Raw genomic sequence first — 16,836 nt, 5'->3', positions numbered from 1 at the left:
CCAGACAATTATTGCATATATAGGTAATATCACTGCTGGTATTCATTAAATCATTCATCAAATTACAAAATATCCATAAACATCCACCACCCAAACCAGAACACCTTTGAGAGTAAAATGGAGAGTGATTAGTAATTACACACAAATAACAGATGAAAAGGAGACTATCCCCAGGCAAACTGGGATGTATTATCATCAGATCCACACACATTTAGGGGAGTTGTGTGCCCACTTACCGTATTTCCTTTCCTTGAATATTATATAGTAGCCAAATCACTACAGGCTAATTTTAGTCTAGCAACATACTTAGAAAGCCAAACATATTTAGTTCTAAATAAAGGGACAAAAAAGGAGAGGGAGATAATAAAAGCCTTATAAAAAAAAAAAATTGCATAAGCCCTTTGCCAGGTGATAGGATCTATTTTAACTTCAATGCAGGAGTAGAAAATCTTTTTTTTTTTTTTCCTGTTTAAATCTTGATCTGAATGATTTATTACCCACAACATCCTGGACTACTCTGTTTTTGTTTTTTCAACCATTTCCCCAATCCCACCCTTACTGCATTTTTTTAAACCAACTGGCAATCAACTGCTCACCCTAACTAAATGGTCCAAGTTAATAAATGTCATGAGTCAAAACCATGATCTTGTAACGGAGACCAGGGAGCCTTTAACTGTTCTAGAAGTTATAAAACAGGTTAATCCCCAGAAAAAATTATATTATCATGGTTAAAGTAAATTCAAACAATATATAACCAACCTACAATTCGTTAAAACAAAAAACATAGAAATCACATTTTCTAATAAACAACATAAAATGAAACTTTAAAAAACTTTAAAGATAGATGCAGAGCAATTTCCAGAGTCCTCTTAATATTGTGAATGCTGAGACCTGGAAAAAGCAAGTTTAATTAAAGCATACCTTGGTCAAAGACAGCACAGTACAGTGATTTCGGTGGATTACTGTGGAGAATTTTCAAGGACTTTTAAAGTTAGAGGTTCTTCCTTATCTACTTTCACCTTCATAAAAACTTAGGGCTTCTCTTAACATCAGCTTTATTAGCAATAGTAAGTTTTACTCAAGCCAAGAAATCTTCAAAACTTCAAAGGAAAATACGTAATTATCTCATGCAAAATCTGTCTCAATCTTTCAAGTTTCTCTCGCTCTCTTTTTCTTCTCTTAAATTGTCTCTATCAGTTTAGGAATCAACAGTCAGACTCCCAAATTCCTGACCCCACCATGATCTCACAGCTTTTCAATCTGACAAGGTCTCTCCACCAAAATGCTTCCACATTCTTACAGTCTGAACACTCAGGCTACAGAAAGTGGCTTATAGATACTCGTTTCATGGTAAGACTGTTCAAAACTCCCACAAGGCATAGAACCAGAAAGCGTTTTACGTTTTCTAATCCCATAAAAACACCGACTGAGATAATTTACTTTTCTAAAGATAAATAATTGAGGAGAAAAAAATTTAGTTTCCAATAATTAAATCAGACCCCCTTGGCTATATTTACATATTACAAAGTCTGAGGACTTTCTTAAATGACTTAAATATCTACTGATCTTGTGTGATTCCAAGAAAAACGAAAATAGAACTGCTATTTTAATAATAGTATAGGACAGGGGCGCCTGGGTGGCGCAGTCGGTTAAGCGTCCGACTTCAGCCAGGTCACGATCTCGCGGTCTGTGAGTTCGAGCCCCGCGTCAGGCTCTGGGCTGATGGCTCGGAGCCTGGAGCCTGTTTCCGCTTCTGTGTCTCCCTCTGTCTCTGCCCCTCCCCCGTTCATGCTCTGTCTCTCTCTGTCCCAAAAATAAATTAAAAAAAAAAACGTTGAAAAAAAAAAAAAAAATAATAGTATAGGACAAAATAGTATGCAATGAGAAATCAGTACAACAGAATAGCCAAACATATTGCTGTTACATATACTAGTTAAAAAATGACTTATCCTGCAGTGAAAGAAACCTTGTCACTTTATTTAATCCAGCCTATTAACATCCTGTGGGTATGCTTTGGGAAATGCTGATATAAAAGCATTATCTAAAAATAGACAAAATTAAAGCAAAAATAAATAAATGGTTCAATAAAAGCCATTACCAAAGTGAAAGTGTAACATAACCACAAAAGAAAAAAGCAAAATCAGATACTCTATAAGAAGCTGTAATTATGATATAAGGGACAAAAAACAAAGTTTTAGTGTTTCTTTACAAACAAAAGGACTATCAATGAATGCTCTTCATATATTATTTTTACTGTTACTGCATTATGTTTTACTATTAAAATATGCCAGAGTTAAAGTCGACTAGTCATCCTTGAAGCAGCACGTGGTTTAGTAAATAAAATCTAACCCAAGTCTCTATTTTCTAGCCAGTTAACAAGCATACTGATCCAGAAAACTACATAATGGAATCAACTGTGGATCAAAGTTATATTTGTTTACATGGTTTATAGCAGGAATAATTCAACGGGCTTTCCTTGCACTGCAGTTCTAAAATCTTATGATCCTGCCTCATACCAAGCCAAGTCAGAGTATAGCTAAAGTGTGTAATAAATACAGGAGCAAGTTTGAAAGACTATGTCTATATGAGTCCGTTAGCACAAACTACAACTAACTCTGAATGGTTCAGTTAATTTATTTATACTCAGCCTTCTTAAAAATGCATGTCACTGAGGAATTACATAGGGTAGGATTAAAAAAAGATCTATTTTACTACACTCATTCTTCATGTTGTTATGTTTGGGGATATGTGAACACAATTTCCCCCAAATTACAAAGTATGAAGAAATATTGTACTGAGGTAGTATAACCTAAAATACATTTTCTTGGCCTTTGTATTTGCCCCATCAAGGACAGTTAACCACTATAGATGGTCCCAGCTTATAATGGTTCAATTTACAATTTTCAACATCATGATGATGCAAAAGTGATACGCAGTAGAAACTGTACTTTGAATTTTGATCTTTTCTCAGGCTAGTGGTATGTGGTATGATACTAGTGATAGTGGGCGGCAGCCATGAACCACAACTCTCAGTAAGTCAGGCAGACACAGGGGTAAACAAGCCGTACATTTATAACCATTCTGGACCCACACAACCACTCTATTTTTCACACTCAGTATAGTATTTAATCAATGATATATTCATGATATATATTTAATCAATGATAATCATGATATATTCAGCACCTTATTATAAAGTAAGCTTTGTGTTAGATGATTCTGCCCAACTATAAGCTAATAGTGTTCTGAGCATGTTTAAGTTACGCTAGGTGAGACTATGATGTTCAGTAGGCTAAGTGTAATTAAATGCATTTTCACCTTACTATATTTTCAACTTAGGATGGGTTTGGTGGAATGTAACCCCACTGTAAGTCAAGGAAGATTTGTATAGACATTTGGTAAGCACAGGGCTTTGCTGGTGAGCCATTTACCGACAGATACTGTCTGGGGAAGATGCATGGAGTACCACTAGACTTTTACTAAGAAGCAACCAAAAGGATATACTTAACTCACTTTGGGCTCAAGGGGGAAAAAAACAACAACAAAACTGACTTTTACTTTACTGTGAAAGAGGTCATTATTGACTTGGAACAGGTTAGAAAGAAACTTCTCATACTAAGAAAGAAAAAACTCTCTTAAGATTTGAAAATAAAGTGCTGTGGCAGAAAAATGGATAGTTCAATTCATATGAGCCAGGTAACTTCCATAGTTGCCAATAGCTGAACACTTAATTCTATATTCCCATAACTTATTTTCTTTACCATCAATGCATTTTAAGGTTAAAAAGAGGAAGATGGTGGGGAATTATTTAAATATGGTATTACTTTATTTTATTTTTTTTTAATATATGAAATTTATTGTCAAATTGGTTTCCATACAACACCCAGTGCTCATCCCAAAAGGTGCCCTCCTCAATGCCCATCACCCACTTTCCCCTCCCTCCCACCCCCATCAACCCTCAGTTTATTCTCAGTTTTTAAGAGTCTCTTATGCTTTGGCTTTCTCCCACTCTAACCTCTTTTTTTTTTTTTTCCTTCCCCTCCCCCATGGGTTTCTGTTAAGTTTCTCAGGATCCACATAAGAGTGAAACCATATGGTATCTGTCTTTCTCTGTATGGCTTATTTCACTTAGCATCACACTCTCCAGTTCCATCCACGTTGCTACAAAAGGCCATAAATATGGCATTACTTTAATATAAATCTAAATAAAAATCAGAAGCTTTTACAATAGAATTGATAAGAAAAATAAAAATCATTATACTCACGATACTATAGATTAATAAAGGACCTAAGAGGAGAGCTAAAATAATAATAATTTCTTTAAAAAAATAATTTTATTTTTTAAATTTTTTAATGATTATTTATTTTTGAGAGAGAGACAGAGAGCCAGCATGGGAGAGGCGCATAGAGAGAGGGAGACAGACAATCCAAAGCAGACTCCAGGCTCTGAGCTGTCAGCACAGAGCCTGATGCCTGGCTCGAACTCACAAACTGCGAGATCATGACCTGAGATGAAGTCAGACACTTAACTGACTGAGCCACCCAGGCGGCCCCACCTTTCATTTTATTAGCTAAAATGCTGTACACATTTTTTAAATGTAGAATTGGATACTACTTTTTTCCTTTCAGAAAACGTCTGAATTGCTAATGTCCATCTATCAAATCAATGCCACTCCAACAAGAATCTCAATACAAGACCTCAAAGTTGCTGCAAGCCTTGCTCACATGTGACCTCAAAAAGAAATGTGCCTGCTACACATATGCTAAAGAAAAGTCAAATCAATATTGGTCACATTTTCAGTAATGTCATTTGTGTACTACGCTTTGTTCTTTTCGTTGTCTCCGTTCTACTTTGAAAAATGTAATTTATCTCATTTGGCGCTGTTTTTTTTCACTGAAACTACAACAGATATGACCTATACCTGCCGCCACTGCTCCTCATTTGATGTATTCACTAAGGCCCTAACATGTCCATTCTTTTGCAGTCTATGGGGTTCATGGCCAGATGCTGCTGACTCATCCTGATAGATCCTCTTACTCCTACAAACACTACCAACACTGGAAAACAACATTACAATTCTGTTTTCTGTTCACGGTAACTGTTTTAATAGTTACCTCATTTTTAACATTTTTACAATTAAAAAACATTGAGTTTCTCTTACTTGAATATACATGAAAGCCAAAAAAAAGATAATCAACAAAAGGAGTCAAAAGAACATCTTTGACAGATTCACACTGCATGTTCCTTGAAGGCAAGGATACTATCTTTCACTGTTTGTATGTCTAATTCTAATGACAAGCAGACTGCCAAAAACATACTATTTGTAGACTGATTGACTGAATGAATAACTGAATAAATGAATGAAGATCTGCTCAGAATACTTAACTCACTCATAAACATTTAATAAACTCTTCCTATATATATGGAGGCAATGAAAAATGTTAGAATGAAACGATGCAGTTCCTGCATCAAAAGCCTCTATCTAAGAGGGAAGAAAACCTATGAACAGGGGCACCTGGGTGGCTCAGTCAGTTGAGTGTCCGAATTCGGCTCAGGTCATGGTCTCACAGTTCGTGGGTTTCAGCCCCGCATCAGCTGTCTGTGCTGCCAGCTCAGAGCCTGGAGCCTGCTTCGGATTCTGTGTCTCCCTCTCTCTCTGCCCCTCCCCTGCTCACACTCTCTCTCTCTCTCAAAAAATAATTAAAAAAACAAAACAAAAAAAAAAAAACCTATGAACAGATTACTACAACAGAGTCAGGTACTCAGAACACAGATGATATCCACGTGATCCTAAGTGATCACCACCACTTTATGAGAAGAGCTGAAGGCTACTTTTGTGGGAGAACACTAAATTTATCCCCTTCGTGATCTCAAAAAAAAGTAAATATATATTCCAAATACTCTTAACTTTCTGTCAGCTCTCAAGAACTGAATGTACCACTTTTAGTTTCCTTTCATCACTACAGGCCACCCAGATAGCTTACTATTGTGATCAGAGAGTCTCTGGGATACCACGCAACAGCAGAAAAATACTGGCAGGAAATCTGTTACGCTGTTCCACTCACACTATTTCTCCCAGCAGCAAAAGTCCCCTTTTCAAGTAGTAAAACCACCTAATCTTCTACAGACCTAACGAATATATCAAGATTGTACATAGTGCCCATCACAGCCAAGAACAGTTTATAAAAGAGCTAGAAGGGCCACCAGAATGTACCCGTCTAAGGAACTCCAGGCAGTGGGTTCTCTGCTATCAGCTAAGTTTCCTGTATTGTACAGGAAACAACGTGCAGAATGGGTCTCATTGATGGACTCCCACATCATTTGGATGTCAGCATTTTTGGGGTCATGTTGGCAATGCACTGCACTCCACTATAAACAAGGAAATAAGTATACCCTTCATTAGTACTTTCCACAGAAAAAAATCTTTTTAAACGCAAGCAATGATGATATACTAACCTTTCAAAAATCAGGTAATAAAGCAAGCCCTCTCTTTCTCCACGGAAGACAATGACAGGCTCTACTCTAAATCTTGTTATTTAGAAGTAATTTGCACTGCTCCTTGTCAGAGGAGAGCAGCATAATTTATTTCAAGTGGAATTAGACCTGTCATACTATCCAGGAACAGATTTCTGGACAGGTAAGGTCTAAACACAGTGTTTAAAGGTTTAAAATCAGTTTTTCCTCTGTAATCAATATTATCATATCTGCAGTCATTAGTATACTTACCACACTGACTGAATTTCTCTTTTAGTTTCTGCCAAGTCAAGTCAAAAGGCAGCTAGAATGAAAAAAGGTATTAGTAACAGATATACAAAGAAAAAAATAATTTTAAGTATCCTTTACGTTTAGTTGCTTACATTTCTGACAAATATCTGGTTGCCTTTGGAGCCTATTCTGTCTCTCATTCCGCTTCCCATTGGACCGGACAGAAATCCTCGATCCATATCGATGCTCCTTTCCAGTATAGCTCCTATACCTGGTCCCATCCTATCAAAGCTGGAGCTCATCCGGTCTAGTCCCATCCCCATTCCTCCAGTCACACTGTTCATGCCACCCATGCCACCACCTGGATTTCAAGAACGGAAAGGGGGGGTTGGGGAATTTTGGTGTTTTTTCAAAAACGGAAGAAAAAGGAGAAAGAAGAGGAAGAAGGAAAGAGGAGGGACAAAATCATTTTTGAGAAAGAAAGGGAGAAAAAAATTAATTCATTTATATAAGTAGATAATACATAAACATAAAATTATTTTTATACACACAAAATAACAATCTTCTAAGAAATAGAATTTAATTTGATCTACATTGTTAGTTGAATGTTAATGGCTAACAATCTGTTAATTCTAGCCACTACATTAATACATCACACATATATACTTCTAAAAAATTCTATTCCAATCATAAAATAACATCATTTAAGTTATGTAAATTATCTGTTTTATCCTTAACATTATAGTTTTTATCATGTTTATTTTTTAATACCATGTGTAATAACTGCTAAAACAAAAAAATATATTACAACTCCCAACACATTAACTGTTGCTCTTATCATACTCTCCTACATAATATTGTTTTCACTTCAGTATCTTCAGTATTTTCACATGCAATTTCTCTTTTCATATCAATTCAATTTTCAATAACCACAGAAAACTTAACTTTTAATTTCAATATTACATAGAACTTAAGGAGATAGAAAAACATGGAATCACACCCCTCTAGCCAGAGCTTGAGAATTTAACTCATAGCTCATACCAAATTTATTCTTATGCACTGAGTCCCCTTTAATTATTCCAATCCTATACATTCCCAAAACTTTTTCTTTTCTCTTGTACCTAATATCCCCATATGGAGAAATTTCAAAAATTAACCACCCTCACACTGGCTTTCTATGAATAACAAATCTAAAGTTAGGGAAACAGAAGCACAAACATGAGGTGAAAAAGGATAGTAGGGAAGTTATGATTACTGGGAAAATGGCCAAGGATGAAAAAAATGATGAAAAGGAATGAGAAGCAGGTAAATGGAAGTAAGTATCTTCAGCTGACAGGATTTCTGAATTTGCCCTTAGAAAACTTTAAGTAGGCTGTATTTCCTATTTGTGAGGTTTCAATCAATTAAAGGAGTCAATAAAGTACGGAGAGCTCACAGAAACATGGCTCAGTAAGCAACAGAGATCAAAAACTGAGCCATGTTTTAAGATTTAACATAAGGCCTAAAATGTGGTAGAGGAAACAGGTGGAAGAAATGTGGCATTCCCCAACTACTCTTGATTCTATCACAGGAAAGGTTTAAGAGGAAAGGAAATAAGCATCTCTTTCAACCTTAGCTCTCAACCTCAGGAAGTCTCTAGAGGTGCTGTAACAGGGGCAAAAGACACAAGATGTTCACACATGAAATAAGCTAGTCACCAACAGCAGTTGTAGACAATAGGCAAGGAAACAAAGTTGGTGCTAAAGCAAAAGTTCCTCCTGACACATGATCAAGGAAATCCCCAGATTCCTCAGTTGGAACGGAGCTTCTTGGATTAGCTGACGGTTAACACATACTCTGTTGTTAGTTCAGAAATGTCAAAGAGGTAAAATTCAAAGTTAGTTTAGAAATTTCAAACAGTGATCAAACAGAAAAGCTCAGTAACTCTCAAAGTTTCTCTAAATTATGACAAGACATATTAACACATAAGAACAAAATATTACTATACTATAATAACTACTCTTGCAAAGTCTTTTGCAAGCACTCAAATACTACTGAATAAATTCTAGTAAAATTTAAACCTACTTATTCCAGATCCTACTGGACCCATGTTAGAAGCTCCTATTCTTCCTGCAATCATTGCACTGCCTAAACAAGGATGGAAAGATACTAATTAATTGGAAGAATCATATTTTAAAATTCCCAAGGTACTATGCTCTCAGCTGTACAGTAACCAAAAAGTGTAAGTCTTCTAGAAATAGGTTCAAATATGTAATTTACTGAAAAAGAGAGCTAGTACATTAAAATTCCTAAAGTGGTTTTCATCAATAAATTACATGAAACATTATCAATGTCCAATTTTTCACAAAAAAAGGAAACAGACTTTGAAAAACATAATCTGCAAAAAGGAAAAGGAGAAATATGCAGCCAGCCCTACCAAGTCTACCAAAGGAATCTCCAAAGCCTCGATTTAATCCAATATCACCACGTCCAAAATCTCTCTCCATGCTACTAGTCATCGCACCACGGTACAGCTCTGAAAAGATTATGCAACAAATTAACCCTTTTTCAAGTGTATCAGTACATGGTAATCCATTTAGGAACATAATGAAAGTAAACTGGAAAGATGACAAAAGTCACAAATACCAAAAAGTCTGTGATTTACCAACTTACCTCACATGCTATATGATATCCCCCGTCCTGTTATGCCTGTCCCTACCCACCATGCCCCATATGCCCTCTGGAGACCTCTACAGTGCCCATTCCTACATTTACCTACCTCCCATTCGGCCAACTCCTCCAAATCCTCCCATGCTATTCATTGCTTCCAGACCACCAAACCCAATTCCTACGGAATAAAGATTAATTTGAGATTTGACTATTAGCTATATAGCTGAAAGGTACATGTTGTAAATGTTATGTCTCACCAGTAAGCTCTTCATCCACTCTACCTTGTGCAGGGGCTTAACACATCATTTCCCATCTCCTAAGTATGTACTAGGCTCAGTTTCTGCTAGCAGCCTTTAGGTATGAGCCAACAATAAACTATGACTTTTTTTTCCCTTAGAATTCTCAACACAGCTTCTAATTTACTAAACATGGTACTGGGTACATACAAAAAACAAATGCTTATACATACCTCCTCCAATTCTATTCATTCCTCCAAAACCTGGACCATCCATTCCCATACCTCAAATAAAATACATAGTATGTACGTTCAGTCAATCTTATTTTTAGGACTAAAGAATGACATAACGCAATATAGCAAAAGATACCACTGGTCTAGTCATGACGGAATTCTAGAGAAGCAGTGGGGCACACATGTGAGGCTTTAAAGTGCTATGTACAGCAGCTGTCTAATCATGAGTCTTCAAAAAGGCCTCTATGAATATTTATTAAATAAGAAAACAAAATTCACTGGTCACACATTCAAACAGAATATCTAGGACTAGGTAACTGTTCATTTTTTTTTTAACACACACACACACACACACACACACACACACACACACACACACACACACAAGTATCACCACAGCAGATTTAGAGATCGAGTCAGAAAGTAAGGACTCCTTTCAACATGGCAGCTAAGGGAGCAGTAAAAAAAACAAAGAATAAAAAAGCCTTTGTTTAGGAAGGTGGAGGGCCTAAGAATAAAAGTTTCTATTTCATTCAGACCAATTACCATAGCTACACTGATTTTTTAAAGTTTAGCTATAGCATCTCAGCAAAAAACAGGAATCTGAGAGCATTTAGTACTCTATCAATTAAGACACAGTTCTCAAAGTATGGTCTGGGGTCCAATAAGTCAAAACTATTTTGTTCATCAAGTAATATTAAGATATTATTTGACTGTTTACTCTCATTCTGTCATGAATATAAGGTGTAATTTTCCAGAAACTACATGATGTATGCAATATAACAAACGAAATGCAGAAGCAGATATAACAGCACGGCTGTCTTGCCTTAAACCAAACATTAAAGAGATATCCAAAAAGATAAAACGATGCCACTGTGTTTACTAATATTTTGTAATGGAAAATAAAACATTTTCTTAAAAATTATATTTATTTTAATACAAGCCAATAACTGTTATTTTAAATAAATCTGTAAATATTTTTAAATTTCTAAGTTTTATTTCCTAACACAGTAAATACTGACAAACATAACCATGTCAACAAAAGCACTTTGGGACTGCCACCAAATTGGAAGAGAATAAAAGGGTTCTGAAACCACAAGGTTTAAAAACTAATCTTCAGAGATAAACTGTAAATTAGTCCATGTAAAGAGACAAACAGCTCTCTGAAAAGCTACCTTCCCAGCTATAAATACAAATTTAACTTGCTTTTGATAGGGTAGCATTTCAGCCATTCCACAAATACTGTATATCCACGATACATGAGACACTATGTTAAACATTCTCCTCCTGCCTCAAAGACATTTTAAAATCCAAAGTGCTAAACGGCTAGCTACAACACAGCTAGCCTCAGAGGAACCCTCTTGACCTTTGCTCACTCTATTTCATGTTCTCTGGTCTCAAGGTTTCATTCTTTTTTCAGGCTGAATGACATCCTAAATATTCAACTATAAAACAGAATCCTTTAAACACTATTACAAACTAGTAAATGTAAGCTTTATAAATTTAGTAATGTATCATTAAAAAGAAATAAGAAAGTGAGAATACTCACCACTTGGGCCTAAATTTCCCATTACACCACCTATATTCAACTGGCTGGCACTAATAGGCTGTCCACCTGGACCAAGTCCCATTCCAATGCCTCCAAGACCACCTAAAACACAAATGAAAATGATATTACCAGCCCATATATGATTAACTAACTGGCACTAAATAAATTCTTTAAGCTACATGCCTGTCGTAATATTGCCAAAATTTTGCAAATTTGCAAATAAGAGCACTGGTTCTTGTTTTCATCAGAATGGAGCACAGTGAAGAAGCCTCACTATAACACCATTTATTAATGAGAAGTATTTTATGAAGCAGACCTACCTTCTATCCTAGTTTCAAGGCATTCTAAAAAGGACTAATCAAATACCAAGAGGATTTTGAATAATATTATATACCTTATAAATGGTATACATATCTGAAAATGAGAATCTTGCTCGAGTTTGTAAAACCACTTAAAATAGAATTACGTTTAAGATGGTTTAAATCCAACTAAAAAGTCAACAACAATGAAAACAAAATATTGAATAAAACAAATGTTACATTACCTGGTTTTGTCCATGACATATTTATTTATTTACATGGCACCTCAAGTGTTTTCACATCTATTTTCCACACAGGAGGAAATTTCTGAGACCTTAAGTTACTTTTATAATGCCATTTAGCTATGTGATTAAGTTAGGACTACAATTTAAGTTTTCGGTCTCTAAATCCAGTATTCCTTTTACTACCTCTCTTAAAATAAACTAATTAAATTTGTTGAAAATAGACTTTAAGGGGAGCCTGGGTGGCGCAGTCGGTTGAGCGTCCGACTTCAGCCAGGTCACGATCTCGCGGTCCGTGAGTTCGAGCCCCGCGTCAGGCTCTGGGCTGATGGCTCGGAGCCTGGAGCCTGTTTCTGATTCTGTGTCTCCCTCTCTCTCTGTCCCTCCCCCGTTCATGCTCTGTCTCTCTCTGTCCCAAAAATAAATTTAAAAAAAGTTGAAAAAAAAAATTAAAAAAAAAAAAAAAAAAAAGAAAATAGACTTTAAGAAGTTAATTTGATGACCTTAAAGACTTAACAGTTGAGTGGGAACTATTTTATTTTACTATATTAAATCTGAATATGTTCTTGCTAGCCAGTGTAGCAATTAAGAGGTAGGGGCTGAGAAAACCATACTATATATATCTATAGATATAGATCTATAGATATAGATCTATATAGATCTATAGATATAGATATTTTATCTTATCTTATCTTATCTTAAGATATTTTATCTTAAAACACACACACACATTTTGTGTGTGTGTGTGTGTGTGTATAGATATATATATCTATATCTATATACACACACACACACACACACACAAAATGTGTGTGTTTTAAGATAAAATACAGAAGCATGCTGTGTAATTGAAAAGATCAATGTCATCTGGTAAAAGATAACAGCTTAGTACCTAAAAATGGTCTAACTGAAAGCAACAGCATACTTGACTATCAACAATACTCTCATGTCTATACCTAGGACTCATATTTTCATCTCTGAAATCATTCTCTACTAAAAGGAACCAGGACTCTTTGAGACTAGGCCAATCTCATATCTCTATGACAAAAAAAAAAAAAAAAAAAATCTTCACAGCTCTGGGAAATCATGCTTTCACCAAAAGTAAGAGTATGGGCATCATTGGCAGTAAGGAGGCTCCCATTTGACAAGTTACAATAATTTGAACAAAAGAAGGGAGGAAGGGAAAAATGGGGACATTAATAATGATTAACTCGAATAACAAACTGATTCTGTCAAAGTGTATGAGTTCATATTATATCTCAATAAAGAATATATAAAAATGTGAATCTCAAAAAGAGATATAGAATAAGTCTGAATACAACAGAGAATATTTTTTATCTAAATAACTAGAAGAGTATTAATAGTGGAAAAGTAAACCGGAAGCCCCAGCAGAAAGCCAGGCAGAATCTCGAAAGATGACACTCTAAGTGATAAGGTAAACTGGGCTGAGGCAGGAAAAAACTGCCCTATAAAGAGAGAAAGGGAAATACTCAAAGACACATGAACTGAGAGTTTTCCAGAGTTCACTTAAAAAGAAACTGAATTCTTCTATTGTGAAAGCCCAATAAAAAGTAATTCATACCAACACTGCAGAAAACTGCATACCAAAGACAAATATCTTAAAATCAGCAACATGAAGAACACAGCTAACCTGTAAAGAAAGGACGTTTTAAGTGGTAGCCAACTTAATAGCAACAATGGAAGCCAGAAGACTGTGGGGTTTTTCAAAGTGCTGAGAGAAAATAACTATCAATCTTAAACTGTATAACCAGTAAAACTACCTTTGAAGACATTTATAGACTATCCAAAATTGAGACAATTTACTAACAACAGATCCTCACTGAAAGAGCTTTTAAAATATATGCTTTGAGAAAAAATTAGCGCCAGGGTCTGTGAGAGTAGAGAAAGGTAAGCCAAGAAAATGGTAAATAGTAGTAATGCCTAATTCGTGGGCATGAAAAAAAGCAATACAGAACTGAGACAATGAGCAATAATGGCATATAATTCAATAGAAAAAGTGATTAGAATTAAAGCATTCAAAGGTCACTCTATTACTGAGTAAAAGAATAGTTATATTAACTTCAGACTTTACAGATATATTAAAAATCCTGGCTAACCACTAAATGAGAAAGCAAGATAGGAGGAAAATATCTGTAAAAAGCACAAAAATAGAATGTAAAATAATGGGAATCAACCCACATAAATAATAAATGTGAATAAGCAAAACAAAGCTGTTAGAACTATATCAATATTAGATGAGACTTAGTTACTAAAGATAAAATCACTCTTAGTGATAAAATTTTGATTCATTTGGAAAATATATCAGTTCTAAAACTTAGATGTACTTACTAAGTTAGTGTCAAAATATTTAAAGTAAAAACCAAAAAAAACAAAAAAACAAAAAAACAAACCAAAAAACAAACAACAAAAAAAAAGAAAATCCAACATTCTAGTGGGAAATTTTACCATATACATCTCTCAGTAATTGACAGCCCAAGCACACATGATGATTAGTAGTAATGTAAATGTAGATAATGTAAATGGATTAACAAACTTGATTTAATGGACATATACAGAACACTGCACTCACCAAGCACACCTAGAATATGTATTAAAAAAGTGCCTTATATTAGACCATAATACAAAGTCCAAATTATTCCAAAAATCACAATCGTATCTTCTCTGGCCACAATAAGTTAAAAATTAACAATAAAAAGCCCCATACATTTAGAAATTCAAAACTGCATGGCTTAAGAAGTCATAGTAGTACTTTAATAAAAATGAAATCACAATAAAAATACTCCATAGCAAAACTTGTGTGCAACGGCTAAATTTGTAGTTATAACTACTTTTACTAGGAAAGAGAGCCTACAAAATTAGTGAAGTAAACATTCAACTTAAGGAATTTGGACAAAAATAAGAAACTAAACCCCCAAAAATAGAGAGAAGAAAATATTAAAGAGCAGAAATTAAGATGAAACTGAAAGCACAAATAAAACTGAAAAATCTCGGGGCGCCTAGGTGGCACAGTCGGTTAAGCGTCCGACTTCAGCCAGGTCACGATCTTGCGGTCCGTGAGTTCGAGCCCCGCGTCAGGCTCTGGGCTGATGGCTCGGAGCCTGGAGCCTGTTTCCGATTCTGTGTCTCCCTCTCTCTCTGCCCCTCCCCCGTTCATGCTCTGTCTCTCTCTGTCCCAAAAATAAATAAAAAACGTTGAAAAAAAAATTTTTTTTTAAAATAAAAAAAAAAAAACTGAAAAATCTCTAAGCAAAACTGACCAAGAAAAAGAGAAATTACAAACCTTCAGAATTTATCAGAAGAAAGAACTATAGATGTAGAAGAAATTTAAGAGGGTATTTTATGCCAATAAATCTGAAAATGAACAAAAATAGTAAAAATCTTAGAAAAACAGAAATTACTGGGGAGCCTGGATGGCTCAAGTCGGTTAAACACCCGACTCTTGACTTCAACTCAGGTCATGATCTCAAGGTCGGGAGCTTGAGCCCCTTGTGTGGGGCTCAGTGCTGAGCCTAGAGCCTGCTTAAGATTCTTTCCCTCTTTCTCTGCCCCGCCCCACTCAAAAAAAAAAAATTAAAAAATTAAGGAACTAGAGCTACATCAATATAATGCATCTCAAAAACAATATTAAACCAAAAACAGCAAGCTGCAGAATATATACAATAGGATGTCACTCACCCCAAATTTTAAATCCAGGAAAACCATTTCCTATAATGTTTGTGTATGTATAAATGTGTATCCAAATGACTAAAACTTAAACAATAAACACTATATTCATAAGTTGTTTCCTCTTGGTATGGTATCTGGTGGTCAGGAGAGAGGGGGAGTCTCAACCTTATCTGTAAAATTTTATTTTAAAGGAAAATCATCTATAACAAATATGGCCTATGATAGCTACATGAGTAATTTTATTTTTGTCTGTGTATTTAAAATATTTTATCATTAAAAAAACTTAATAAAAATCAGAGAAGGTACAGTAAAAGAGTAAGAAGAGCTAGTTTTTGAGTGTCTAATTATTCCAAAACTGTTCTAAGTGCTATACATATATTAACTCATGCAACACTCAGGCCAACCCCATGATATAGGCGCTATCCTCATCCTCATTTTGCAGATGTAACACTGAGACAAAGATGTTAAGTACATTATGTTTTATAACCATTTGGAAAATAATTCGATAATACTGATCAATATGCACACCTGAGAACTTGTAAATATACTTGAAAGAAATAACCAAAAACATACCAAATATTTGTATACAGAAAGACATGAATTACTCTGTTGGCAATTAAAGAAAAAAAAGTTAAAACAAATAAATATACCTAACATTACAGTGAAATACTTAGGGAGCATCCATACCATGGACTATTACACACCCAATAAAAATATGTGAAAAGAATTTTCCAACATGGAATACTTCAGATTAATGTTAAAAAAAAATTATTTATATGGTAGTACTCAACTATGTAAAAAAAAAAAAAAACATAAAAAGACCATAAAAAATACAGAAAAATATTAAAATGGAGACTACATGTGGTAAAATTAAAAGGACTTCTTTTTCCCTTCATGTATATGAACTTAACAATTTTTTTTAGTATGTATTGCTTTTGTAATAAGGAAAAACTACCAAAAAGAAAAAAAAAGGTACATGTTTATCTTCTCAGTCTTCCTCAGCAATCATGACAAACTATCTCTATGATGCCAAACTAATCCTAAACTGTGGGCAATTTGGGATATAGGTGCAAAAATAAGGAGTTTTGCTTAGCATATAATAAAATTGAAAAAATATATAGCCTGCTCTGCTTCTAATAATAACTTTTACTTACGTGGTAACTGTGGTGTTTTACTATCATGTGAGCGGTAGTCTTCATGAGGGACAGACTTGTCATCCTAATTGCAAAAAAAGT

At 34.9% G+C, this 16,836-nt stretch overlaps 1 protein-coding gene across 2 annotated transcripts in view; it reads right to left on the bottom strand.

The window, feature by feature from the left end:
* The window catches only part of MYEF2 (myelin expression factor 2), a 39,661-nt gene that overhangs the window by 9,205 nt on the left and 13,620 nt on the right, over positions 1–16,836 (bottom strand). The window contains exons 9-16 of one of the 2 annotated variants that reach the window (XM_058737835.1): positions 16,756–16,819; positions 11,374–11,475; positions 9,825–9,875; positions 9,465–9,533; positions 9,123–9,221; positions 8,771–8,833; positions 6,859–7,067; positions 6,728–6,779 (exon numbers count right to left, since the gene is read on the bottom strand). In XM_058737835.1, coding sequence (XP_058593818.1) covers positions 6,728–6,779; positions 6,859–7,067; positions 8,771–8,833; positions 9,123–9,221; positions 9,465–9,533; positions 9,825–9,875; positions 11,374–11,475; positions 16,756–16,819 — 709 coding nt within the window. The remainder of the gene's footprint in view (positions 1–6,727; positions 6,780–6,858; positions 7,068–8,770; positions 8,834–9,122; positions 9,222–9,464; positions 9,534–9,824; positions 9,876–11,373; positions 11,476–16,755; positions 16,820–16,836) is intronic. The other variant, XM_058737836.1, reaches the window with a different exon arrangement.

The sequence above is a fragment of the Neofelis nebulosa genome, chromosome 7, assembly GCF_028018385.1.
Source record: "Neofelis nebulosa isolate mNeoNeb1 chromosome 7, mNeoNeb1.pri, whole genome shotgun sequence".
Lineage (NCBI taxonomy): Eukaryota > Metazoa > Chordata > Mammalia > Carnivora > Felidae > Neofelis > Neofelis nebulosa.
This window is presented reverse-complemented; position numbering and strand designations above follow the sequence as displayed.